The sequence below is a fragment of the Rhipicephalus microplus genome, unplaced genomic scaffold (assembly GCF_043290135.1).
Source record: "Rhipicephalus microplus isolate Deutch F79 unplaced genomic scaffold, USDA_Rmic scaffold_34, whole genome shotgun sequence".
NCBI lineage: Eukaryota > Metazoa > Arthropoda > Arachnida > Ixodida > Ixodidae > Rhipicephalus > Rhipicephalus microplus.
This window is the reverse complement of record NW_027464607.1, coordinates 4,283,535-4,309,896: the sequence shown is the minus strand read 5'-3', so window position 1 is coordinate 4,309,896 and position 26,362 is coordinate 4,283,535. Positions and strand designations below refer to the sequence as shown.

The 26,362-nt window shown below is 46.1% G+C and overlaps 1 protein-coding gene across 1 annotated transcript in view; it reads right to left on the bottom strand.

The window, feature by feature from the left end:
• The window catches only part of LOC119165910 (golgin subfamily A member 1), a 687,968-nt gene that overhangs the window by 657,699 nt on the left and 3,907 nt on the right, over positions 1 to 26,362 (bottom strand). Inside the window, exons 2-4 of the mRNA XM_075884494.1 lie at positions 14,155 to 14,234; positions 11,407 to 11,440; positions 11,217 to 11,311 (exon numbers count right to left, since the gene is read on the bottom strand). Of these exons, the coding sequence (XP_075740609.1) occupies positions 11,217 to 11,311; positions 11,407 to 11,440; positions 14,155 to 14,234 (209 nt within the window). The remainder of the gene's footprint in view (positions 1 to 11,216; positions 11,312 to 11,406; positions 11,441 to 14,154; positions 14,235 to 26,362) is intronic.

Below are 26,362 nucleotides of genomic sequence, written 5' to 3'. Positions count from 1 at the left end.
CTTGTGGCACGCCTGTTTACTGGACAAATGTTTGGGAGAGCACACTGCCCAGACGGACACGGAATTTCCGGTTTGACAGGTAACTTTCGATTATATGAAACATTCTTCCGCGCACACCAAGGTGGGACAGGTCTCTTAGAATTCCGAAACGCCATGTTATATCATAAGCCTTTTTGATATCGAGGAACACAGAGAGAAAATATTGTTTATGGACGAAGGCGTCTCTGATCTGTGCCTCGATACGAACAAGGAGGTCTGTGGTGGATCTACTTTCTCGAAACCCGCACTGAAATGGGTCGAGCAAATTATTTGTTTCAAGAAAATGTACAAGTCGGCAGTTCATCATTTTTTCGAATACTTTGCACAAGCAGCTTGTAAGTGCAATAGGCCTATAACTTGAAGCTAAAGAAGGGTCCTTGCCCTGTTTCAAAATGGGAATAATAATAGCCTCTTTCCAGGAGGTAGGGATAGTGCCAGAAAACCAGATAACATTGTACAAACAAAGTAGGGTTTTTCGTGTTTCGGCTGGTAGGTTTTTTAACATTTCATACACCACACGATCAGAACCTGGGGCAGAAGTACTGCAGGAGTTTAGAGATGTTCGGAGCTCCGCTAGACTGAAAGCTTGGTTATATGCCTCGTATCTAGTGGAATTGCGTTCGAGTTTCTGCTTTTCTATTCTTGTTCTGTATTTTTGAAAAGTGTCAGTATAGTGGGACGAGCTAGATACCCGTTCAAAATGTGCCCCGAGGAAGTTTGCCTGATCTTCCAAGGTATCACCTTGAGTGTTTACGAGTGGAAGTGTGTGTACTTGTTTCCCTGCTATCCTACCGACCATGTTCCAGACTTTGGCCTCTTGTGTGTATGAATTGATCCCTGACAAAAACTTCTGCCAGCTTTCTCTTCTGGCCTGCCGACGCGTTCTCCTAGCTTGAGACTTTATTTTCTTGAAGGTGCCAAGATTTTCGGCTGTCGGTGAGTTCCGAAGCAGCCTCCAAGCTCTGTTTTGCTGTTTGCGCGCGTTTCGGCATTCGGAGTTCCACCATGGCACACGCCGTTTTCCAGGGTGTCCATTTGTTTGTGGGATGCATTTTGTTGCAGCATCAATCAAAAACGCTGTGAAGAAGTTGACAGCAACATCAATGTTCAAAGTACATATGTCATTCCAACCTAGACGAGCGATGGTATAAAACTGTTCCCAGTCGGCTCTGTTTATGAGCCACTTGGGAACACGTGGTGGACACTCAGTTACTGTATTTGTGCTCAAAACTACGGGGAAGTGGTCACTTCCGTACAGATTACTGACGACTTTCCACTAGAGTAGAGACACAAGAGATGGAGATGCTATGCTTAGGTCTATGGAGGAGTAGGTGTTATTGGCGAGGTTATAATAGGTTGGTTCTTTTCGATTTAGGAGACACGCGCTCGACGAGAGAAGGAACTGTTCGATCAGTCGACCTCGCGCGTCATACCGAGAGTCACTCCATAGCCTGCTATGCGCATTAAAGTCTCCAAGGAGAACATAAGGTTCCGGAAGTTCATCAATTAAAGAGTGTAAATCACGTTTTTTGCAGCTGATAGCTAGGAGGAATGTATATAGTGCAGATTGTGATCAGTTTATCAAAAAGAACCGCTCGAACAGCCACTGCCTCAAGGGATGTTTGGAATTGTAAGTGTGTGCATGCTATTGCTTGATTCACTATGATGGCAACACCTCCGGATGATGTCATGGCATCATCACGGTCCTTTCGAAAAATAACGTATTTACGAAGAAAATTTGTGTGTTTTGAATTAAGGTGCGTTTCTTGTACACACAGCACTTTTGGTGAGTGTTCGTGTAAGAGTTCTTGGGTGTCGTCAAGGTTTCTGAGAAGGCCCCTGACGTTCCATTGTATAATTTGAGTGTTCATGGTAAATGTAAAATAATGCTGTGTGTACGAAAAGCGAGTGGCTGTTTAGACGGGGAGTTTGAGTTTACTTAACAGGGCTGTCACCAGGCCCTTTTATTTGCTTTTTTGTTTTCTTGGCGCGCTCCAAGGAGCCACGCCGCTCTTTCGGCATCAAGGGTGCTGACGTATCCATTGCCTCCTCGGAGGCACTGGATGCCCGCACGTGCGGGCTGTTAGTTCGGATTTCGGGCCTCGCCTGGTGAGGGGAGGCCTTGAGACCCGAAGACTCTGGAGTCTCCGGTCTCTGTTTGGGAGTAGGCGGTGTAGCTTGAGCTACAGCCGCCTTGGAGGCAGGTGCCACAACCGCCGGCTCGGTATGCGCGGGCCGAAGGAGTGGCGAGGGCTGGTGCGGCGGTGCCCCCTGACGCGCCGCATCAGCGTATGTAGGTCCATAAAATGGAGCAACTCTTCGCCGTGCTTCCTTAAACGTAATGTTCTCCTTCACCTTCAATGAAATTATTTCTTTTTCTTTTTTCCAGTATGTGCAGGAGTGTGAGTATGCGGCATGGTTTCCTTCGCAGTTTGCACAGTGTGGCGGCTGTTTGCAGTTCTCAGACACGTGGCCTAGTACTCCACATTGTGCACATGTCTGGCGACCACGACAGGTTTTAGAGCCATGGCCATACCTCTGGCATTGGAAGCAACGACGAGGGTTTGGTATGTACGGCCTGATAGATGTCTTTGTGTACCCTGTTTGAATAGATTCCGGTAGTTTACTGGATGCAAATGTGAGTATTAAGTGTTTTGTCGGTGTTTCCTTTTTATCTCTTCTGATGATGATTCTCTGTACATTAGTGACATTTTGGCTCTTCCACCCCTCCAAAAGTTCAATCTCAGTCAAGTCAAGTAAGTCCATGTCAGATACCACTCCGCGAGTTGTGTTCATTGATCTATGTGGTGTTATGGTTATTGGTATGCCACCAAAATCTGAAAGACGGTCTAGCTTTTTAAATTGTTCTTTGTCACGGATTTCAAGGAGAAGGTCTCCACTAGCCATTTTGGTTACCTTGTATCCTGTGCCAAGAGTTTCGGTAAGACATCTAGAAACTAGGAAAGGAGAGAGGGTCCTGGCTTGCTTTTCAGTTTTTTCACAGTGAATGACGTGGAAATGGGGAAAAGTTTCTGTTGGCTGGTTGAAGAAATTTATGTCGTCGGTGCGTACCCGCTTTAGGCCGGTACGATCAGACAGACGAGGGAATGCTCCATGCATGCCGGTCTTATTTTTGTTCAGCAGCGTTGGCGGCCACCCACCACGGAGCCCAACAAGGGGACGCTGCAAGTCTGCAGGTGCTGAAAGCTTGCAGTCGTCAGCCGTACAACACTGCCATAACCCAATGCGCCTAGACCAAGGTAGGCTATTTGCACAGGGTTAACCCTTGCCGCCAGGAAAAATGATTGATTGATATGTGGGGTTTAACGTCCCAAAACCGCTATATGATTATGAGAGACGCCGTAGTGGAGGGCTCCGGAAATTTTTAGACCACCTGGGGTTCTTTAACGTGCACCCAAATCTGAGCACACGGGCCTACAACATTTCCGCCTCTATCGGAAATGCAGCCGCCGCAGCCGGGATTCGAACCCGCGCCCTGCGGGTCAGCAGCCTTAGTCACTAGACCACCGCGGCGGGGCGCCAGGAAAAATGGAAGTAAACAGAAGTGAGTAGAAGACAGGACAGATAGATAGTGAGAGATAAAGACGAAGATGTAGGCAGAGAGAGATAGGAAAAGGCGACTGCCGATTTCCCCTGGGTGGGTCAGCCCAGGGGTGCCGTCTACGTGAAGCCGGGGCCAAAGGGGTGTGTTGCCTCTGCCGGGGGGCCTTAAAGGTCCAATCACCCAGCGTCGGCTCCCCTTTTCCCCGGACACGGCAAAGCCACGCACGGCTAGGCGTGGGAGGGAGTAGAAACTCCCCCGTTAGCTCGGGTCCGTGGTGTCGCTACACACCAAACGCCTACTTGCGCAGGCGCCCCTGCGGGGAGTGTTCCGCATTTGAAAAAGGGTGAATGTCCATACAAGCTTTGCAAACCACAAATTATCGTGAAGCGCTCCTTACGGACCTGGACACACAGTTATTATTTGCCCAATATGGAAGTCAGAGCGGCCTGATCGGAGTGGTTTAGGGGGTCCGACAAACCACAGTAGTGACACTATACCGCCTCAGTACCAGTGATGGTGAATACAATAAGTGTAAAATTCGTGACACTGTGAACTAGTAGTGTAGTTAGAAAGTCCTGCTTATCCCCACAAAGGTCCTGTGCCTCCTCCCCTTTTTTTTTTTAATAAAGGACTTTCCATCCATCCACCGTCTAATCACCCCCCATGGAAAACATCACTTTCGACGCAAACGGCATTGTTACAATTATTGAATCATTAAAAAATTCATCCTCGTGTGGCATTGATGGCATAAACGCTAAGGTATTAAAAAACACTAAGCACATTACCAGTCTCTTCCTAAGGTTAATATTTCAGCAATCCCTGTGCACTGGATCTATCCCCTCTGACTGGAAAGTTGGTAAGATAATTCCCATTTTTAAAAAGGGCGACCGTACAAATCCTAGCAACTACCGTCCCATTTCCCTAGCCAGCGTTTGTTCTACACTATTGGAGCACATTCTACATTCACATATTGCCAATTTTTGTCATCTGTCAACTTCTTTCATCCTAACCAGCACGGGTTTCGCAAAGCTCACTCTTGCAATACTCAGCTCGTATTATTCCTGCATGATGTACATTCTAACCTAGATCTGAACATCACCACCGACCCTCTTTTTTTGGACTTCGAAAAAGCCTTCAATAAAGTATCGCACATTCTTCTCATGCATAAAGTTTCGCACTTAAACCTACACCCCGACACAGTTAATTGGATAAGTGAATTCTTGACCGATAGACTTCAATTTGTTTCCACCAACTCATTTTCGTCTCTATCCCCTGTTTTATCTGGTGTGTCACAAGGTTCCGTACTTGGACCACTACTCTTTCTCATATATATTAATGACCTTCCTGTTAATGTATCATCAAATATACGCCTTTTTGCAGATGACTGTGTTCAGTATCGTCCGATAATAAATTCCTTAGACCCTTCCTTTCCAGGATGACCTCCTTAAAATCCAGGCATGGTGCAACCAATGGTAGATGTCCCTCAACATCAGTATGTGCTCCCACGTGTCCTTTCATCGTCGCCGTAACTATGTAGCTGTTTCTTACCCTCTCAACAACAACACATTAACCCAATGCAAGACATTTATATACCTAGGAGTACATATATCTAGTGATCTGTCCTGGGCCCATCATATTCTCCAACAAATTCCTGCAATCGCCTATTAGGTTATCTACGCCGTACCCCATCATCAGCATCCCCTGCAGTCAAACTACTTGCTTATAAAACGTTGATTCGATCCAAACTAGAATATGCCTCTGCTATTTATGACAATCACTAAGTTAATATAAACAATTCACTCGAATCGGTCCAGAACCGCGCTGTCAGGTTCATTCTTTCCGATTATTCTTACAGGTTGTAGCGGGCGATGACGCCGGTGATCGCGATAATTTTATTTGTGTGCGCATACCGATGCGTATGCCGAGGCGCACGACACAGACGCGGCCAACATGCCTCACACTATCTCCGGAGGGCCGCGGAAGATACGCAGCCACGCCCCTTTTGGTTGTCGCTTTCGAAGCCTGTTTCTCTTGGAAAATAAACTAGTCTTGTCCCAAACTTCAAGGAGTGTAGGTGCCTTCTTTTCGCGCCTCCGTGGGGCGAGTACGCTACAAAGTGGTGACCCGTACGTTTGGAAAAACAGCAGCGATGTCAGACGAGGAAGGCACTTTAAGCTCACCCACAACCAACGCTTCGGAGTTAAAACTTCCTCATTTCTGGCCCAAAAACCCCAGGGTGTGGTTCAGCCAAATCGAGGCCCGCTTCGAGCTTCGATGCATCACATCACAGCAGTCGAAATACCTGCACGTTGTTTCAGCACTGCCACCTGACATCGCTGACGCCGTAGACAATTTGCTCGCCTCCACTCCATCGGAGAAGCCCTACGACGAACTAAAAAGCACTGTCCTGAAACGTCTTGAGGTGTCTGAACAGTGCAGGCTGCAGCAACTCCTGTCTCATGAAGAGCTCGGTGACCAGCGTCCCTCACAACTACTCTATTGAATGCGTCACCTGCTGGGCCAACAAGCGTCAGAGGAGCGTCAACATCCATTGCTTCGCGAGTTGTTTTTGCAGAGACTGCCACAGTCAACACGGATGATACTCGCTGGCTCAGATGACGTGACTTTCGAACGTCTGGCTCAACTCGCCGACCGCATCACCGACTGCACTGAGCCACCAAAAAAGTCTATTGCTTCAACGGGAAGGCCCGAACATGCAGACCGGTTAGGTCGCTTAGAGGACAGACTGGCTGCAGCAGTTGAAAACCTCGCCCTGTCCAACAAACACTGGCCTGCACGGCATCGTTCGTCGTCTCGCGCTCGAAGCCCGCAGCCCCACAGACACTCAAGCGAGACAGAGCAGAACATCTGCTGGTACCACCGTCGTTTTAGAGAGCAAGCCACTCGCTGCACCCATCCATGCTCGTGGACGGCGGAAAGCGACACGTCCATCGTTCAAGCCGCCTCTTCTTCCTTTTCGACCGCATCACCGGCACACGCCTCTTTGTCGAAACCGGAGCGGAGCTACCTATCCTACCAGCAGCAGCTCAACATCGCCGCAGCGGCAAGTCCATTTCGAGCCTAATTGCAGTCAATAATACTGCTATTGTAGCATATGGAGTCCAGTCAATGACGATAGACATCGGACTCGGGCGTACATATCGATGGCTCTTCGTTGTGGCCGACGTCAGAATTGCCATCCTGGGAGCGGACTTTCTGAGCCACTTCAATCTTGACGTCAGCGTTCGCGATCGTCGTCTCAAGGATAACGTCACTTCACTCGCTGTTATCGGACCGAAGTCTGACCAGAATCAAACTTGCAAAAGATTCTGGCCGAATTCCCTGAAATCACCAGACCTCGGAACACCGAACTGCCAATCAAACACAAGGTGACGCATCACATTGTCACCACTGGACCGCCCGTCACTGCTAGACCTAGGAGACTCGCTGGACAAAGACACGAAGTCGCCCGCCGTGAGTTCGACCACATGCTCCAACTCGGCATTATTCGACCTTCTTCCAGCAACTGGTCTTCCGCGCTGCACATGGTGCCAAAACAAGAGTCTGGTGACTGGCGGCCTTGTGGTGATTATCGGGCACTCAATGCTGTGTCAACGGCAGACCAATATCCTCTCCCCCACATCCATGATTTCAGCGCTCGCCTCGCGGGAATGACCATCTTCTCTAAGCTGGATCTGATGGCCACTTATCACAAGATTCCAGCAGAACCAAGCGATATCCCAAAGACGGCCTTGACAACGCCTTTCGGCATCTTTGAATTTGTTCGTATGCCGTACAGACTGGAGAATGCGGCACAAACTTTCCAGCGTTTCATGAATGAGGTCACTCGCGGACTGCTCTTTGTTTTGTCTACTTAGACGACATTTTGGTCGCCAGCAAAACGCAGGAGCACGGTCTGGTTTTGAAGCCCCAAAAGTGCATCTTTGGTGTTAAAGCCCTAGATTTCCTAGGTCATCGAATCACCCCACAAGGCATCTTGCCGCTCGAATCACGGGTGCAAGCAGTCAGGGAATTCCTCACGCCTACCTCTTTCCGCAAGTTGCGCGAGTTTCTTGGGCTAATCAACTTCCATAGGCGCTTCATCTCATCCTGTGTACACATTCTACAGCCGCTAACTGACTTGCTGCGCCGGGACGGCAAGAAAACGCCGTAGTTTCACTGGTCAGCGGAGCACGAAAAAGCCTTCCAGGACGCGAAAACTCAGCTTGCCTCCGCAACACTTCTGATGCACCTGCTTTCCGGCGCGCCAACGCGGCTCATGGTTGACGCTTCAACGACAGCAGTGAGAGCAGTGTTGCAACAATACGACGGCAAGGACTGGAAACCGATAGGTTTCTTTTCTAAACGTCTGAAACAGGCGGAAGTGCGCTACAGCACCTTTGGAAGAGAGATGCTGGCCATTTATTCCTCCGTAAAGCATTTCCGTTTCTTCCTAGAAGGCCGCATTTTCCACATTTTAACGGACCACAAGCCGCTGACGTATGCGTTTAAGAACAACAGTTCCTCATATTCGGAAAGAGAACTGCGCCAACTTTCTTTCATTTCAGAATTTTCCACGGACATCCTCCACATAGCGGAGAGCGAAAACCAAGCAGCCGACGCACTCTCCCGTATCGACACCGTTTCAGCGTCCATCGACTTTGAGACATTAGCCGCCGCCCAGCGGGAAGACCCAGAGCTAACCGAGATGAGGCAGAATCCACTGTCACTGGTGCTCGAAGAGATCCCGCTACCATACACAACAACTATGGTCACATGCGACACATCGCAGAAATCTCCAAGACGCTTCGTCCCCGTCCAGTTTCGGCGTGCAGTGTTTTGACAGCCTTCACAACCTCAGCCACCCAGGAATCCACGCGACGCAGAGGCTCGTCACTGACCAATTTGTGTGGCCCGGAATTACGCCGACGTTCGACTCTGGGCGAAGACGTGCCGAACATGTCAAGCGGTCAAGGTGACTCGTCACACGCGCAAAGCACTCCAAGCATTTCGGCCACCAGAGTGTCGTTTCGACCACGTGCACTTGGACTTGGTGGGACCTCTTCCTCCTTCCCAGGGTTACAGATACCTGCTCACTTGTGCAGAGCGCTACTCACGGTGGCCCGAGGCGATGCCGATTCTGGACATCGCAGCCGGGACCGTCGCACAGGCGTTTGTGGCCACATGGGTTTCACGCTATGGCTGCCCACTGCGCATAACGACCGATCGTGGACGACAATTCCAGAGCAACCTATTCTCTGCACTGGCAAGGCTTCTGGGAACACGGCTCCAGTACACCACGGCTTACCATCCAGTGAGCAATAGAATGGTGGAGCGGGTACACCGTCAACTGAAGGCATTTTTAACGGCCAAATTGGATAGAGAGCACTGGGTGGAGAAGCTCCCTCTCGTTCTTCTGGGCCTGCGTACGGCAATAATAGAAGACCGCGGATACTGTGCAGCAGAAATGCTGTACAGCTCTACAATCCGACTACCAGGAGAATTCTTCAGTGAGAAACCAAGCTCTACGCCGACGCCTTCAGAACATATGGAAAGGCTACATTCCTGGTTGGAGCACCTGAAACCCAGCGCGCCACGCGTCAGCCGCAACCAAAGAGCGTTTTCTTTCCCAGACATGAATGAGGCAACCCATGTGTTCGTGCGACGTGACACAGTGAAAGCGCCGTTGACTCCAGCCTACGACGGGCTCTTCCGTGTGCTTTCGCGGTCGCACAAAACTGTGACCATTCGTGTTCGCGACAGAGAGGACGTCGTTTCTCTCGATTGCATGAAACCGGCTCACCTCATGGACTAACTCGCACATTTGCTCTTTTTTTTTTTATCGCGATCACCGGCGTCATCGCCTGCTACAAGGGGTCTAGGGGGGACCCCTTGTAGCGGGCGATGACGCCGGTGATCGCGATAATTTTATTTGTGTGCGCATACCAATTCGTATGCCGAGGCGCACGGTGCAGACGCGGCCAACATACCTCACGTTATCTCCGGAGGGCCGCGGAAGATACGCAGCCACGCCCCTTTTGGTTGCCGCTTTCGAAGCCTGTTTCAAATCAAAGGCAATCTTGACTGCGATTCTAAGAACGTGATATACATGATAGAATGTGCGCTATGTGAAATACAGTACATTGGTCAAACAGAAGGGCCTTTTAGACTGCGTTTTAACAACCATAAATCTCATGCTAACACCTTACCCCACTTGCCCATTTCAAGACACGTGCACCTCCCTGGCCACTCTTTTGAAAATCTACAGGTCACATTACTAGAATCTGGTTTCCGCACAAATTATAATAGAGAAGCCCGTAAATCATTCCTCATATATAAGTTCGACGCCATCGCATCTGATCCGAACGAAAACGTAGGAAAACTTAGTTGCCTATCTGCGTAACCTATCCTCTGTCCTCTTTTTTCCCTGTCCATCTTTTTTCAACCTTGCTCAGCAAGTCGCACTACATTGTCTGTATTCGTTGATTACGTAGCAGCTTTGTAACGTCTTTGTCATTTTTTATTAGTATTCTAGTTTTTTTTTTCTTTTTTTCTCTTGCTTTTACCGGTCGGACTACTCTTCATGTTATGTGCTTTATCTTTTATGCGTTTTATCTTTTATTTGTAAACAACGTGCTCGCCACGTGCTCGCACATGGAAGCAATATCTTTTTACTCGTATATTAGGTGCCCTTCATATTGTGTGACTTGCATATATATATGCCCATATACCGCCTTTCATGCCTGTTTTCATATTTGTATCTTATTGATATGCACATGTATATAATCAGCACTCGTGCCATAAACTGTATTCTGATGAAGGCCAGACCCGCGGCCAAAACATCAATAAAATCACTTCGTACGTGCGTCTTCTTCCCTATAAAGATATATATATATACATAATATCATCATCATCATCATCATATTTTATTTCCTTAAAAACCCCACAAGGGGGTATTACATAAGGGGTGGATGTACAGGATATAAAAAACATTTGCCACATAAGGGGTTGGTATACAGGATATATATTAGTGCATGTAGCATTTTCAATATTGTCAATATGCTAGAATACAGTCGGTTTTTGTCTTGGTTTAGGCTCGCTGGATGGTCACATTCACATTCACTGTTTTCCCTTTCGTAACAGTTACTACTGACAAAAATCAGTGTGGAGCAGCATTTTGTTTTTGGAGCAGCACTTCCATCACTGCAATTAGCAGCAATGAGCCACGACCACAATCACCAACCTCTATCGAAACCTGGGCTGCTGATGATGTGGGATATCAAATGAGCTTCAGTAGTACTGCTTCCATGCAAGAGAAAAAAGCGGCCACAGTTGCGAGGCAGGGCAAATCAAAGGTTTCCAGTGCACATAGGATAAAGTGATGGACAAGAAAGGCATATGGGGCATTGGTCAGGTCCACCACAGAAAAACTCAACATCGAATAGAATGCAACAAGAAGGTTCTTTCAAATGTGTCTTACACAAATATGGTACATATGCGCTGGAAAACACAGTAGATGACCACAACAGTTTTCCCTTCCATGAATGCCCCTTGTGCAATTTTATCTCCTTCTATCAGTGATGTGCTACAGACACAACAAGAAACAACTTGCCCTCTTGATGACCTGCAGCTTGTGTGAAATCTCTTCATCGTCAGCATTCGTGGACACCGACCTTCTTGGTGGGCTGCTTTTGTGTCGGCTGCTATCTGCAATGCAACAGACACATAACTTGTGCAATGCATTGTCCTTTAACGTAACACTGCACAATCGCATGTGCATGCAATGCATGCACAACACTCACCATTGTCAGCCAAGTTGCTGCCCTGTGGCTGTTCCTGTAATGAAAAAGAGCAGCACCACAGCGGAAAAATTCCTTGACATTCCTTCGGGTACATCTAGTCGACTTCATAATCATCTCAGTTTCAGACGCATCTTCGGCAACACACAGTCATTCAATAATTCTGCATTGCCACGCGCCATCGCAGTTTGGAATAGCCTTCCGGATGAAATTGTTTCTTTGAGAGATCCGGCCAAATTTCGTGGGCTACTGCAAATTTATATGTTCTCTTGATTTTGTATAAAGGCGCTTTATTTTTTTCCATTTTGTATTTTGCTGCATTTGCTTATAGTGTTTGTTCTTCTCCCTTCCATTGTACAATTTTCTTTGTTTTCTTCGATATATTTCTTTTTATGCTTTATGTATTGTGATTTTTCTGTAACCCCCCCTACTCAATGCTCCCTCCTCTGGGGCCTGTAGAGTAACATAAATAAATAAATAAATAAATAAATAAATAAATAAATAAATAAATAAGCACCGATGAACAACCTAAGCAGCTATACTGACCTGGCCACATGATATTGAAGCTAAGCTGTCCAACTTTCTTGCACTACATGCAAGCCAGTACAACGACTTGCATTGCTAGTCATTGCCTACATTGAAAAACACGTTACAGCTCAGCTTTCCTGATACACATATCATGTCTACCTCTGACTTTCGTGGCTGTCAAATGCCACAGCAAGGGCAACAAATTGGAATGTTATACAAAGTACGGCTAGCATCTTTTGGCGTCCCATGACCTCACCTAACACATGTGTAAGGAGACACTGCCACGATAGGACCAATGAAATGTCCTGCTACATTTTCATGGCATGCTTGGAAATGCATTTCTAACAAGGTATTAGTTATGACCTAATCATAATTGAGATGCCTAATTAGTAAAATTCTTGCTAGACTCAGATTATTCTTTGTGGCCTTTGTTACTGCAAGAATTGTACACTCAAGACTTGATACATTTTAATATTCTTCGTATTGAGATCAGTCTCTTCCACTCTACAGTGATAATGTCTGGGTACTAACCTACTAGTTAGCATTTCCTTACTATCGATAGTTATTCCTCATTTGGTTTTTGTACCATGAAATACTGAGTTTTGGAAGAACCATGTAAGCTTGTGATGAGCAACAGGCACAATTTCCACAGAATCTTCCACTCAGGTGACACAAGAAAGGCTCTGCTAGCAAGCACTCTGCGATGTTTGCCCCTTTTTGCTCACTTTTACCATCCCCATAAGCTTTGTAAATCCACACTCTGTCAAGGCAACCTTCCTTTACTTTTAGTTTTTTTTTTTTTTTTCAATGCCAGTTCAATCGTTCACTCCTCAGTGGTTGAACTGTCCTTAGTTAAAGCAATGGTTGTGATGTAACACCACACGTTCAACTGAGCGCTTTCCAAGGGTGATATGCTAAGCGCTTTCACTCTCTTGCAATGCCCTAAAACACTTAAATGCAGTTTAAACACAAATACTTTTTTCAGTGCTGTACCATGCACAAAGCAGGGAAAAACATGAATGGCACAGCCACTAATTATGGTTTCACAAAAAAGAAGTGGGCAAGTGTAACAGACTTCGCAAACAGCTAAGAAGCCAGCCGCACATGAAATTCGACTTTCTCTTAAGAAATCAGCTTGTATCAGAATTTGGGCTCATTGGGCTAAAGTCCACTAAATAACCAGACAAAACAAAGGACACGATGCTTATTAGCAAGCAAATGGTTATCCTTTCTTCAATCCCGTGAACATCATACCACTAAAAGAAGTTGCTCAGTGTGTGGACCCCCCCCCCCCCCCCCCAAGCAGCATCATTTAAAAGATTCCACCTTGCATGAGGGTGCTTCTACATCATATAAACTGGGCAGTCTATAACGACCGCACACATGCTTAATGTCAGTAGGCCCTTATCCAATTACTACTCTTTTTTAAGGTGCACCTGAGCCTCGGTCTACTGAACACTGACTGAGCAGCAAATTATCCATTGTGGCAAACTAAATACAAACTTGGGCTGATCACGCATCATTTCAAATATTTGTTCTTTACATACTGAAACCCAAAATGTGAGAGATAATTAGACTGAGACTCAAAACTTGAAAGGTAGCATAAAAAGTAAAATAACCACTGAACGACAATTCACTGCATTCAATTTTTAATACAGTCGGCACTAAAACCTGGCAGTAAATGAGGCTAAAAATTTTCATGAAGTTTGGCTCCTCCTCCCCCTCGCAAAAATGATTGATTTGTGGGGTTTAACGTCCCAAAACCACCATATGATTATGAGAGATGCCGTAGTGGAGGGCTCCGGAAATTTTGACCACCTGGGTTCTTTAACGTGCACCCAAATCTGAGCACACGGGCCTACAACATTTCCGCCTCCATCAGAAATGCAGCCGCCGCAGCCGGGATTCGCACCCGTGACCTGCGGGTCAGCAACCGAGTACCTTAGCCACTAGACCACCGCGGCGCCCCCCCCCCCCCCCCCGCAAAAAGGCCCATCTAACTGGTACCTAAAATGTGTGAACAGAAAGGGAAGAGTGAAAGCGCATACAATAATGAAGAAAGGCTATGCAAATTTTGGTTGCCTGACAGCAACTGAAATCGCAAAGAATGAAGTGAACTCTTAGTTACAAAGAGGTCTCTTAAGAGCAGCAAGGTGACCTACTTCTCTGTCTGTACTCGACTGTCACTAGTCAGGGTGTGTAAATGAAAATACTTTGCCCAACCTTTGGTTTCTGCTCTCTATCGCTGTCGGAAGCCTCACTACAAGTGCTAAGGCCAGGAGTACCCACACCACCGTCGGAAGCTGCACCAGAGAGAACAGCACACACACTCCATGACAAGGCACCGGGCTGAAAAGCAATGCACACTAGATGCACTTCTCTCTCAAAAAAAAAAAAGCTCACTTGTGTCCCTAGTGAAGCCCACTAGCTTGTGAATGAAGAAGTAATCATGACGAGAGAAAAGTCACCAATTTATTAGAGATCTGGGACACACCTGTGCATTGTTAGAGTGGCATATCTAGAGTTGGTGTTCAACCTTATCACTTTTCTATGGACATGCACATACCCACAGACATATGTGAGGGCATATTCCTATGCTCCTGCTTAAGGTTTCTTTCTTTAGAATAGAAACTGCCTTTCACATCCCACAGTGGCATATATCAAGGCATTGTCAGAGAAATGACTCAAAGCCATTTATTAGAATGCAGTTTACTCCCAACACACATGTTGGGGATCAACCAGGCAGAAAAGCTGTGCAAAACAGCTCGAGGGAGCCTACAGAGGCAGCACATAGAGTGGTTTTGACACAGAAGTACACTTGTAAAAAGAATTCAGAACACAAAGAAAATATAAAAATTCCTATATAAACAATGAACATCAGAACCCGGTTTATGTACGACGCACAGAACACGATGATTATTTAGTTTTGATCAAGAAAAAATAATTAAGGCTGCATAAAATAAACACCTGATTTAAACACATGGAATGGGGCACTAATATCAGTATGGGTTTTTAAGGAGTTATGAAATTCTGCTATGCAATACTTAAGTCGGACTCTACCATAGTTTGTGCGTGTGTGGTACCGGTATTTGCATATTGCATATGCTGTAGTCATGAGAGGGCACACAAGAAACAAGATGTACAGCTCTCAGCATGATTAACACAAACTGTCTGACGCATGGCCTCTCCTCGCTTCGACTGACGTCAGTGCCACCCAGTGTTGAACACGATATGTTCGTTGCAACTACTATGCTTTCACATGCGCCTATTATGTTGCTTGTCATATGCTTATCTCGGCTTTGCGTGTGATATCTCCCGCACCTTCAGAGCTTTGAATCACAGCTTCCACACAGACAAAAAGACGAGAGCATAGCCAGGACCGAAACTTGGCAAAAACGAGACAGCCAAGTGAGTGCATTCGACCCACCAGTCCGGCAAGAGTGAAACATAAATTTACTACAGAAATGAACGAATGCTTCATTTATCATAAGTTGCAACAAACAAACCGCGTCCAACATTTGGTGGCGCTGATGTCAGTTAAAGCGAGGAAAGCCCACATGTCGGACCATTTGTGTTAACTGTACTAACAGCTATACTTAATAAATCTCTAACCTATTCGTGTTCATGCTACGAAAGTTCAAACTTGTCGTGATTTTGTCGTGCTATTCATTTGCTTGAAGGGGCCACAGCAAAACAAGCAAGGTCAGTGCCATATGCTCCATAGCCCAATCAGTTTAGTTTTCTTGTATACCACTCAAATAAAGGTGAGCATAGATTTTCTACACAAATGTCAAAGGTAGAAAACGTCACAAGTGAGATTGATATCTGGGGTTTAACGTCCCAAAACCACTATATGATTATGAGAGACGCCGTAGTGGAGGGCTCCGGAAATTTAGACCACCTGGGGTTCTTTAACGTGCACCCAAATCTGAGCACACGGGCCTACAACATTTCCGCCTCCATCGGAAATGCAGCCGCCGCAGCCGGGATTCGAACCCGCGCCCTGCGGGTCAGCAGCCGAGTACCTTAGCCACTAGACCACCGCGGCGGGGCGTCACAAGTGAGAGAGAGGGTGAACATATTCAGTCATTCAGAGACCAGGCCAACATCATTCCCTTCTTTTCCACATCGATTCACTTTAGTTCTTCACATTAACCCTTCGAAGAATAATGGGACGAATGTGTCCCACTTTTCCTGCTTCAGTAAAAACTTTCTCCGCTGATTCGTGTTGCCATCAGCAATAAACTTTCCCTACAAAATATCAGAAAAAATTCAATAGGAAACCAAAAAAATTTATGCGACACATTTGCGATGCATGGTATAGAAGATAACTTGAGTTTAAATTCGTTTCGTGCTGTTCAACTTTTTTTAAAAGTGGTGTCACATTGTGTGCAAGGTAGCTAAAGTTCTAGATTTATGGTATTTTTCTCCTTTTCGGGATCTTTAGAGAAGTAATATTAGCGTGCAACAATGGATTTGCTTTGAAAATTTGAACAGTATGTCAGTCGAAAATCATGTTGCAAGTGCACTTGAAAAAAGATTAAGCTATTCCTTACTTAGCCTAACTACATAACATGCATGCACAGCTATTTTAGCAAGTCAGCAAGGCGTTATTACATACAAAACAGCACGTGGTTATGAATAAAGCCCTCAAGTTCTTTTTTACTTTTTTTACCCCTACGAAAGCAATGGCAATTAGACTAAAAGCTGCAGCTAAAATGCTGTTTTGCACATTGAGGGCCAAAGGAAAAGAATGACAAAATTAACGCTCAATACAGCCAGAAAGGGATAGAGAAGACATTTAAATGCACAAGGACCTATGAGAAAAGCCCATATCTCTGGCCTGAATAAAGTTCACGAATCAGTAGCAGCAGTTGCAAATGCACTTACAGGATTCAATGCATTCAGTGACATCACATAGATATGCTTTGCCATGATTCATGACCACAATTTTATATATGGGCAGAAATTCAGGCATAACTCAGTTGGTCATCATTAACTAAACTAACTAGAGACAGAAAGCAGCTAATACCATTGATGTATGCGAAGACCTCCGACAGAGCCACTGGGCTAAACACAACCATGATATTGATATGTGGGGATTACCGTCCCAAAACCACCATATGATTAGAAGAGACGCCGCAGTGGAGGGCTTTGGAAATTTCGACCACCTGGGGCTCTTTAACATGCACCCAAATCTGAGCACACGGGCCTACAGCATTTTCACCTGCATCGAAAAGGCAGGGCCACAGCTGGGATTCAATCTCGCGACCAGCGGGTCAGTAGCCGAGTGCCTTAGCCACTAGACCACCGCGGCTGAACAAAACCGGCAGAGGCGCAGATTGTGTACCACAACTGGAAATAAGGTAGTCCACAAGTTTTTCTTTGCAGAGTTTTTGAAGAGTCCCTCTGTAACGCTTGCATTGGGCCTTTTTTGTGCTAGAAATTTGGCAAAAGTATTACAGCTTTGTGCCCTCGTGAGACAACGGGACAGGTCTTGTCCCACTTTTTCAAAGACACTTTGTAGGGTCAATAAGACACGTGATCCCACTTTTTTTTCGTATACTAATGGTCATATTTTGGTGAAACTTGCTTTCTACTACTTCTAAGCAGGCTCTTTAGGTATTATACAGTACAGGCATAATTTCTCTTATGTGAAAAATATTCATGAAGCCACAAAGAGTTATAGACTATAAAGGCTATATTCAAATAGCACACACTACTCAGTTTCGTGACCCTAATAAATCCCATCAATGTTTCTCACCAAGCATATAGACAAAATTTTGTCTTCCATAAAATTCTATAAACACATGTCACATGGACGCCTCTTCGACTCAAGATGTGCAAAGGTAGTTCTTAAATTTGGGCAAAAATATTGTGCTACCGTAACTCGACTTTCCATTTAGCGGGCATAAGTTCACCCAAATAAACAGTTTGATCTGACCATTCCAACTCCTGCCTTCGACCACGTCACGACCTCGTGACATCTGGTGGAGGTGCTGGGTACAAGGCTTGACGGGGGCGTCCCGTACATGAACGAAGCAGCACCTCCACCAGCACCTGCAATATTTGCGTCGCATGAGGAATCGCAGAGCTGCGGGGAGGCAAAGCAATGGTTACGCTCTCGAATTTCAGCAGTGAGTACAAACATGTGAACAAAGGAACGACGGTCGCATACATCGAAGAAATTGTGGAAGCCACCAGTCCTTTCGCCCTCGCCGATTCTGCAGAACCTGCTCAAAGAAACAAAAACAAAGCCCCTCCCTCAGCTTTTGACGTCAATCCCAGCCTTCCGAACCATAGCAAGAACAGCTCAAGACCCTGCTCCTGCAATACGAAGATTGCTTTTCGTCGTCACAGAAAATTCGGCAGACCTCAATCACTAAACATCGCATCATAAACGAGGAAAATGCCAGCCCACGTCCAGTAGAAAACACAAACGCTAACCAGGAGCTGCGAACAAGCCGCCGGCAGCAAGGTCTACCACCAGAGCACGGGCCTCTACAAGACAAGGCACGGAAGACCAAGGCAATGACCTCTACTGCGGCGACAATGACAATCGCAGCGTCCCAGCTTGCGATTGTTATGCATCAACCCAGGGAACCACCAACTTTCCGTGGGTCATCGTTCGAAGACCTAAAGACCTGGCTAGAGACATACGACCGCGTGGCCCCCCTCAACCACTCAGACACTGAAGAAAAGCTCCGTCGTGTGTACTTCTACCAGGAAGACACCGCAAGGACCTGGCTCGAAAATCGGGAGTCTGGGCTTCAAACGTGGGATGTCTTCTGCGGTGCATTCCTGCAAACGTTCGCGAGCGTTTCTCTCAAGGAGAGGGCCCCTGCTTTACTAGAGACCCGGGTTCAGCTACAAAATGAAAATGCCACATTTTGTTATTGCCCCGATACACTACACAATTCTCAGCGCAAACCGCGCCTGCAGTTTTCGAGAAGCTTCAGGACTGTAATAGATCATTTCGATAAGATCGTGCCGATCCACTCACTAACCATACCAAGGCCGATGTGGAGTTCAAGTGGGAATCGCCGCAGGAACACGCTTTCCAGGAGCTTAAACATCGCCTCCAGACGCCTCCGTTACTTGCCCATTTTGACGAATTCGCCGAGACAGAAATACACACTGACGCAAGCAGCGTAGGTCTCGGCGCCGTTCTTTTGCAGAGGGCTGATGGACTGAAAAGGGTTATTAGTTACGCCAGCCGATCGCTATCGAAAGCGGAAGCCAATTATTCCACAACAGAAAAGAAGTGCTTCACCATCATTTTGACTACATCGAAACTTCGCCCCTACCTTTACGGCAGGCCCTTAAAAGTTGTGAGCGACCACCACGCCTTGTGTTGGCTAGCTACCTTGTAGGACCCTTCAGGTCGCCTTGCACGATTGAGCCTGAGACTTCAAGAATATGACGTTACCGTCGTTTACAAGTCCGGCAAGAAACACTCCGACGCCAACTGTCTCTCTTGTGCACCTGTCGACTGCTTCTTGGGAACGATAACTGCCGACGACTTCGCTGAACGACAGCGGGCGGACCCTGAACTTAAGGCCCTAATAGAATACCTCGAAGGCAGGACCGCCGAAGTTCCGAAGGTATTCAAGTGCCCACTTGCATCGTTCTTCCAGCGAAATGGTCTTCTCCAAAAGAAAAACTTCTCACCGCTTCGAGCCAAGTACCTCCTTGTGATGCTTTCAGCTCTGCAACAGGAACTCCTACAGGCCCTGCACGACGATCCAACGGCAGGGCATCTCGGTGTTTCTCCCACGCTCACGAGGGTACAAAAGCCTTGCCCAAAGACAGTGCAACCGAGGTAGCTAAGTTCTTCGTCGAAAATATTGTTCTACGTCATGGCGCCCCGGAGGTCCTCATCACCGCCAGAGGAATGGCATTTACTGCTCACCAAACTCAAGCGATCTTGGCATACAGCCAGACAAACCACCGCCGGACAACAGCATACCACCCACAGACCAACGGCCTCATCAAGCGGCTGTAGTTTATAGAATTCCGCTATCTTGTGGTGCGTGTTACATCGGGCAGACTGGGAGATCAGTAAAACTTGCGTTGGGTCTAGTTGGTACATAGCACAAAAAAAGAAGTTAACTTCTTTGGCGCAAACAATACGGAAAAAAGGAAAAAGAAGGCGAGGAAAGAAACAGATTGACGCCAAACTAACAACTACTTTATTCTTCACACAGCAACGCATATATATGCCGAAACCACATACATTGCATGCGCACGCACAGCTTCGTATCGTATACGTAAAAACGAAAAATTCCTAAACCTTAACACATCACACCACACACCTGAATGTACACGCGTGTTGTCATATTACACTTGTAGAACACGCTATCTTAACCAAGATGTGTACGCAAAAATTCATATTCGATGGCATGCAAAGAAACGGAAGTATCACTGATACAGTCAGCTCCGCTTTTCTTAATATGATAAGCCTCCAAAGCAAGTCTTGCATCTTCATTCCTGCTCCTGCCCAGAATCATCGTATCATGAAACCGTGGCGAACATCCAATGCAGGATTGCAGGTGAGCAACAAGATGTGCCCCTTTGTCTACCTTGTTAACTATTTTTTGCGCATGTTCCCTAAGACGCTCGTTTATGCAACGTCCCGTTTGCCCGATGTAGATCCTGCCACATACCAGAGGTATGCCATATACCACACAGGTGATGCAAGAAATAAAGCAGACACCGTGTTTTATTTTGCACCCAGTTTTGCTACTACCGCAGGTGCGGGAGCACAACTTCAAGAGTTTGTTGGGCGCAGAGAATACCAAGGAGACCCCATGCCTGTTAGCAACTCTCTTGAGTTGATGTGTGACCTTATGTAAATAAGGTATCACAACAGGCCTGAACGTATCACGTTCACATGTCGCCTTCTTTCTTGTTTTCCTTTTCTGAAGCAGGGCTTCAGCTACGGCCCAACAAACTCTTGAAGTTGTGCTCCCGCACCTGCGGTAGTAGCAAAACTGGGTGCAAAATAAAACACGGTGTCTGCTTTATTTCTTGCATCACCTGTGTGGTATATGGCATACCTCTGGTATGTGGCAGGATCTACATCGGGCAAACGGGACGTTGCATAAACGAGCGTCTTAGGGAACATGCGCAAAAAATAGTTAACAAGGTAGACAAAGGGGCACATCTTGTTGCTCACCTGCAATCCTGCATTGGATGTTCGCCACGGTTTCATGATACGATGATTCTGGGCAGGAGCAGGAATGAAGATGCAAGACTTGCTTTGGAGGCTTATCATATTAAGAAAAGCGGAGCTGACTGTATCAGTGATACTTCCGTTTCTTTGCATGCCATCGAATATGAATTTTTGCGTACACATCTTGGTTAAGATAGCGTGTTCTACAAGTGTAATATGACAACACGCGTGTACATTCAGGTGTGTGGTGTGATGTGTTAAGGTTTAGGAATTTTTCGTTTTTACGTATACGATACGAAGCTGTGCGTGCGCATGCAATGTATGTGGTTTCGGCATATATATGCGTTGCTGTGTGAAGAATAAAGTAGTTGTTAGTTTGGCGTCAATCTGTTTCTTTCCTCGCCTTCTTTTTCCTTTTTTCCGTATTGTTTGCGCCAAAGAAGTTAACTTCTTTTTTTGTGCTATGTACCAACTAGACCCAACGCAAGTTTTACTGAAGTTCCTTTCTAGTACAGTGGGTCCTTCGTTTTGTGTGTCTCCACCATATTCTTCCGCGGACGTCAATGCATTGCTCGACCACATCATTCATGCAACCTGCAGAGCAAGAGTGTATGGTTTTTCCCTGCGCAAAGGATTGATTCCGGCAGATGTGAGTGCTTTGTTTGGGCCCATATGTCCCTCGTGGGCTCACACCAAGAGACTGTGTAAACTTCTACGGTCAGAGATGTGGCGACAAGTTCGTTTCTTCCGGGACTGGCTTTGGAATATGTGCCTTTCCAGTGTTCCCTACTGGCTGGCTCTTAAAAAGTACCGATCTTTGATTCGGCTTGCGGGCCAGCTCATTGAAGCTAGGTGGAAATGCCTTTTAAAGGTTTTGTGCATTGCAGCAAAGAAGGACAGTCCTAGGTCCAAAATTAACGTCAAAGTAATAGGTAATGTTAGCCTGCCTGAAAATGTTTCTCGTTTGTTGTCCAAAGGGCCCAAGTTTTGCATGCCTTCCAGTATTCCTGCGCATGAATTGGTGGCTTTCAATAGAAATGTGGCTTCAAAGGCACAGCAAGTAGTGCGCGATCGATGCCTACTTGAAGGGGTGGAGTGCCTAGATAAAGCTGTGTCCAAGCAAGGAGCAAAACGCATGGATTTCAGTGTTAAACATACGTTGTCCTACTTAAGGAATAATAACCTATGTCTTTTGCAGGGAGACAAGGAAGGTGGGTTTGTTGTAGTAGAAAGGGGGGCTTTTAATGAAAAAGCGTTACAAGCAGTGACAAAAAATTTTGTAGCGGTTAAGAAAAGCGAAATTCGCGTAAAATCAAGATTCGTGGAATTTTGTAACAAGTTGGCGCTCGCGCCGCTTGCGAGAAGTATTCAGAGAAGTAAAGCCAATTGTTTAAATGTGTTTTTCACAGCTAAAACGCACAAGCCTGAAACGCCTTTTAGAACCATTATTAGTGAGTCTGGGTGTTGGCAACACAACGTAAGCCAATTTTTGCAGAAAAAGCTGGGGTGGCTAAGTGTCAACGACCCGTTCCGCACTAAGAATTCTGAAGATATAGTAAAATTTTGTAGTGGGAACGAAAAAGTGGGCTATGTTTTCTCGGTTGATGTCCAGGATTTATTTTACTCTGTACCGCAGCAAGGGTTATTGTTATCTGTGCATGAATGCATTGAAGAAAACGGTGATATCTCGTTTCAGAACGAGGTCGGGTTGAACGTGGCGAATTTTATGAGTTTGTTAGAATTCTATCTTAAGGTCACATTTATAGTTTTTAATGACCAGCATTTTATTCAGCGTGATGGCATTTGCATCGGATCCTGTGTTGCTCCTGTACTTGTCAACATTTTTTTAGCCCATGTCGATAGGTCTCTACAAAATGTTTTTAAAGTTTTTAAGGTTTTAAGAGTTTTTAGATATGTAGATGATTTTATTGTGTTTTTAAATATTGGCTCTGACTACAGTGATACGGTGACTGATGTTTTAAATGCTTTTAAGCAACACGGACAAGGGCTCACTTTCACGCATGAGCTGCCCCAGGAAAATGTCTTACAAGCTCTTGACCTTAGTCTAGAGGTATGTTACCGGCATGTGTGTTGGGCTTACAGTCCCCGTGTACAGAAAGAGCTGTTACATTTTAAGTCGGCCCACTCGAAAGTGGTTAAAAGAGGAATAGTCTCAACCTGCATAGATTCAGCTCTCAGAAAGTCGTGCGCTCATAAAATGCAGGAGAGTTTTGAAAATCAGGTACGCCGTATTTTGGCTGCAGGTTACCCTATGACGCTCCTTACAGCCGTAGCTGAAGCCCTGCTTCAGAAAAGGAAAACAAGAAAGAAGGCGACATGTGAACGTGATACGTTCAGGCCTGTTGTGATACCTTATTTACATAAGGTCACACATCAACTCAAGAGAGTTGCTAACAGGCATGGGGTCTCCTTGGTATTCTCTGCGCCCAACAAACTCTTGAAGTTGTGCTCCCGCACCTGCGGTAGTAGCAAAACTGGGTGCAAAATAAAACACGGTGTCTGCTTTATTTCTTGCATCACCTGTGTGGTATATGGCATACCTCTGGTATGTGGCAGGATCTACATCGGGCAAACGGGACGTTGCATAAACGAGCGTCTTAGGGAACATGCGCAAAAAATAGTTAACAAGGTAGACAAAGGGGCACATCTTGTTGCTCACCTGCAATCCTGCATTGGATGTTCGCCACGGTTTCATGATACGATGATTCTGGGCAGGAGCAGGAATGAAGATGCAAGACTTGCTTTGGAGGCTTATCATATTAAGAAAAGCGGAGCTGACTGTATCAGTGATACTTCCGTTTCTTTGCATGCCATCGAATATGAATTTTTGCGTACACATCTTGGTTAAGATAGCGTGTTCTACAAGTGTAATATGACAACACGCGTGTACATTCAGGTGTGTGGTGTGATGTGTTAAGGTTTAGGAATTTTTCGTTTTTACGTATACGATACGAAGCTGTGCGTGCGCATGCAATGTATGTGGTTTCGGCATATATATGCGTTGCTGTGTGAAGAATAAAGTAGTTGTTAGTTTGGCGTCAATCTGTTTCTTTCCTCGCCTTCTTTTTCCTTTTTTCCGTATTGTTTGCGCCAAAGAAGTTAACTTCTTTTTTTGTGAGACTGGGAGATGCTTAAATGAGCGCCTGCGCGAGCACGCACGCAATGTGCGCACTGGCAATGAGGGTTTTTTAGCTCAGCACGTCAGTAGGTGTGGCTGCCTTGCGCAGTTCGAAAGCACGGTCGTAATGTTCAGGCACAAAGACGATCATACCCGTATGATTGTCGAAGCGGAAAAAATGGCACGGGAACCAGAACGCTGCGTCAGCAAACCGTCGTTAGCTCTTTTAGATAAAGAGCTACGGTATCTGGCAAGTGGCGCACATGGTCCTTGAATCTGCTTTTGTCAAACGTTCACGTTTTGTCGATTGTTAAGTGCCAAGTCATCATTTTTTGTAGATTTTCGTGTTTTCTGTTTCTGGTTCAGTCATATATATGTGGTTTGTGAAAAATAAACCTTCAGTTGATAGTCTGCGCTTGTCCTTGTATCTTCTTGTCGTCCGTGTTTACTACCGCGCAGTTACATACGTCGATCATGAATCACCAACTCGCCCAATCGTCCACCTTGATCGGCTAAAGAAGTCGATTGCCGACATGCTGGCAATGTACGTTGATGTCGAACACAAAGCGTGGGATGCCGTCCTTCCGTACATGGCCTTTGCATACAACACGGCGATGCAGGAGCATCGCAGATATCTCTATACAAATTGGTCTATGGAAGGAGCCCGGCAACAATGCTCGATGCCATGTTACCCAACATCACCGACAAAGAAAACCTCGATGTGAGTGAATACCTTCAACGCACCGAAGAGGCCCAACAACTCGCGCGCCTCCGTATCAAGAACCAACAGACGACCGACAGCCGTCCTTACAATCTTCCATGACGCTTCGTGGAATACCAGCCCGGTGAAGGTGTTTGGGTGTGGACGCCAATACGCTGACGTGGACTCAGTGAAAAGCTTCTACGACGGTACTTCGGGCCATACAGGGTGACTCGACGTCTTAGCACACTCGATTACGAGGTTGTCCCAGACGGCATCACAAACACTCAACGATGCCGATCGCGACCTGAAGTCGTCCATGTCGCGCGCCTCAAGCTGTTCCAATCGCATTAACAAACTGAAACAGTGTTTTTTGTATTATTGCTGTATCGTTAATTTATCCCTTGTACTTTCTTGCATTATTGTTGTACCTTCATCTTCCGTAAGCATCAAGACAATGCCTTTTTCAGAGGGGGGCAATACCACGTTTTATCGCCCCAATACACTACACAATTTTCAGCTCAAACTGCGCCTGCAGTTTTTGAGCAGCTTCAGGACTGTAGTAGATCATTTCGATAAGATCGCGCCAACTCCGCGAACTGTACAGATTATTCTGGAACCTACATCATTGCTAGCGATAACGCTAGAACATTCGATGGCAAGTGTATAAATGCCGACGCACTTCGTCGTTTGTCAATTGATCGACGGGCGACGCTGCATGCACCCCTATCAGTGCAAGTGTGCTACCGTAACCAGACTTTCCCTTTAGCAGGCACAGGTTCGCCCAAATAAACAGTTTGATCTCACCATTCCGTCTCCTGCCTTCAGCCACGTCACGACACCGTGACAATATCAACCACCTGGCTTCATATATGGTGAACCCTAACTTGCATGAACATTATTTTAACAAACATTTGTAAAATCCTCACAAGTTTTCCTACGCATTCTATGCAAATTCCTGAAAAGAGAATATTTAAGTCGAAGGAACTTTATCTGTGGTCATTACCGAGGTCAATGCAATGAAATTTTTTAGCACCACCGTACCCAGTGTGTGCCGTTGCCTGTAAATCAACCATCCATAAACTGTGGTACAACAGCACTTATGCACGCTGAGGAAAAGTGACCATGCAGGAGAGGAAAACGAGCCACGTGCACCTGTCCGATTTGGAAATTGTTGTTCAAAAACAACACAAAAAAAATTTGCGAAGAAGGAAATTTTAAATCCTCGATCTGCAGCCGAGGCTACAGGATACAATTTAAAGTAGTAAGGTGTGCCTGAGGCTCTTTGGACAGGTTTGTCTCCTCTTGCGCTTTTAAGGAACCAGTAAAAATGAATATTGCAGAAGTATTTTCAACATAATTAGCATTTCACACTTCTGCCTTGGCATCTGCTGTGCCCAATGCTGTTCCATATTCT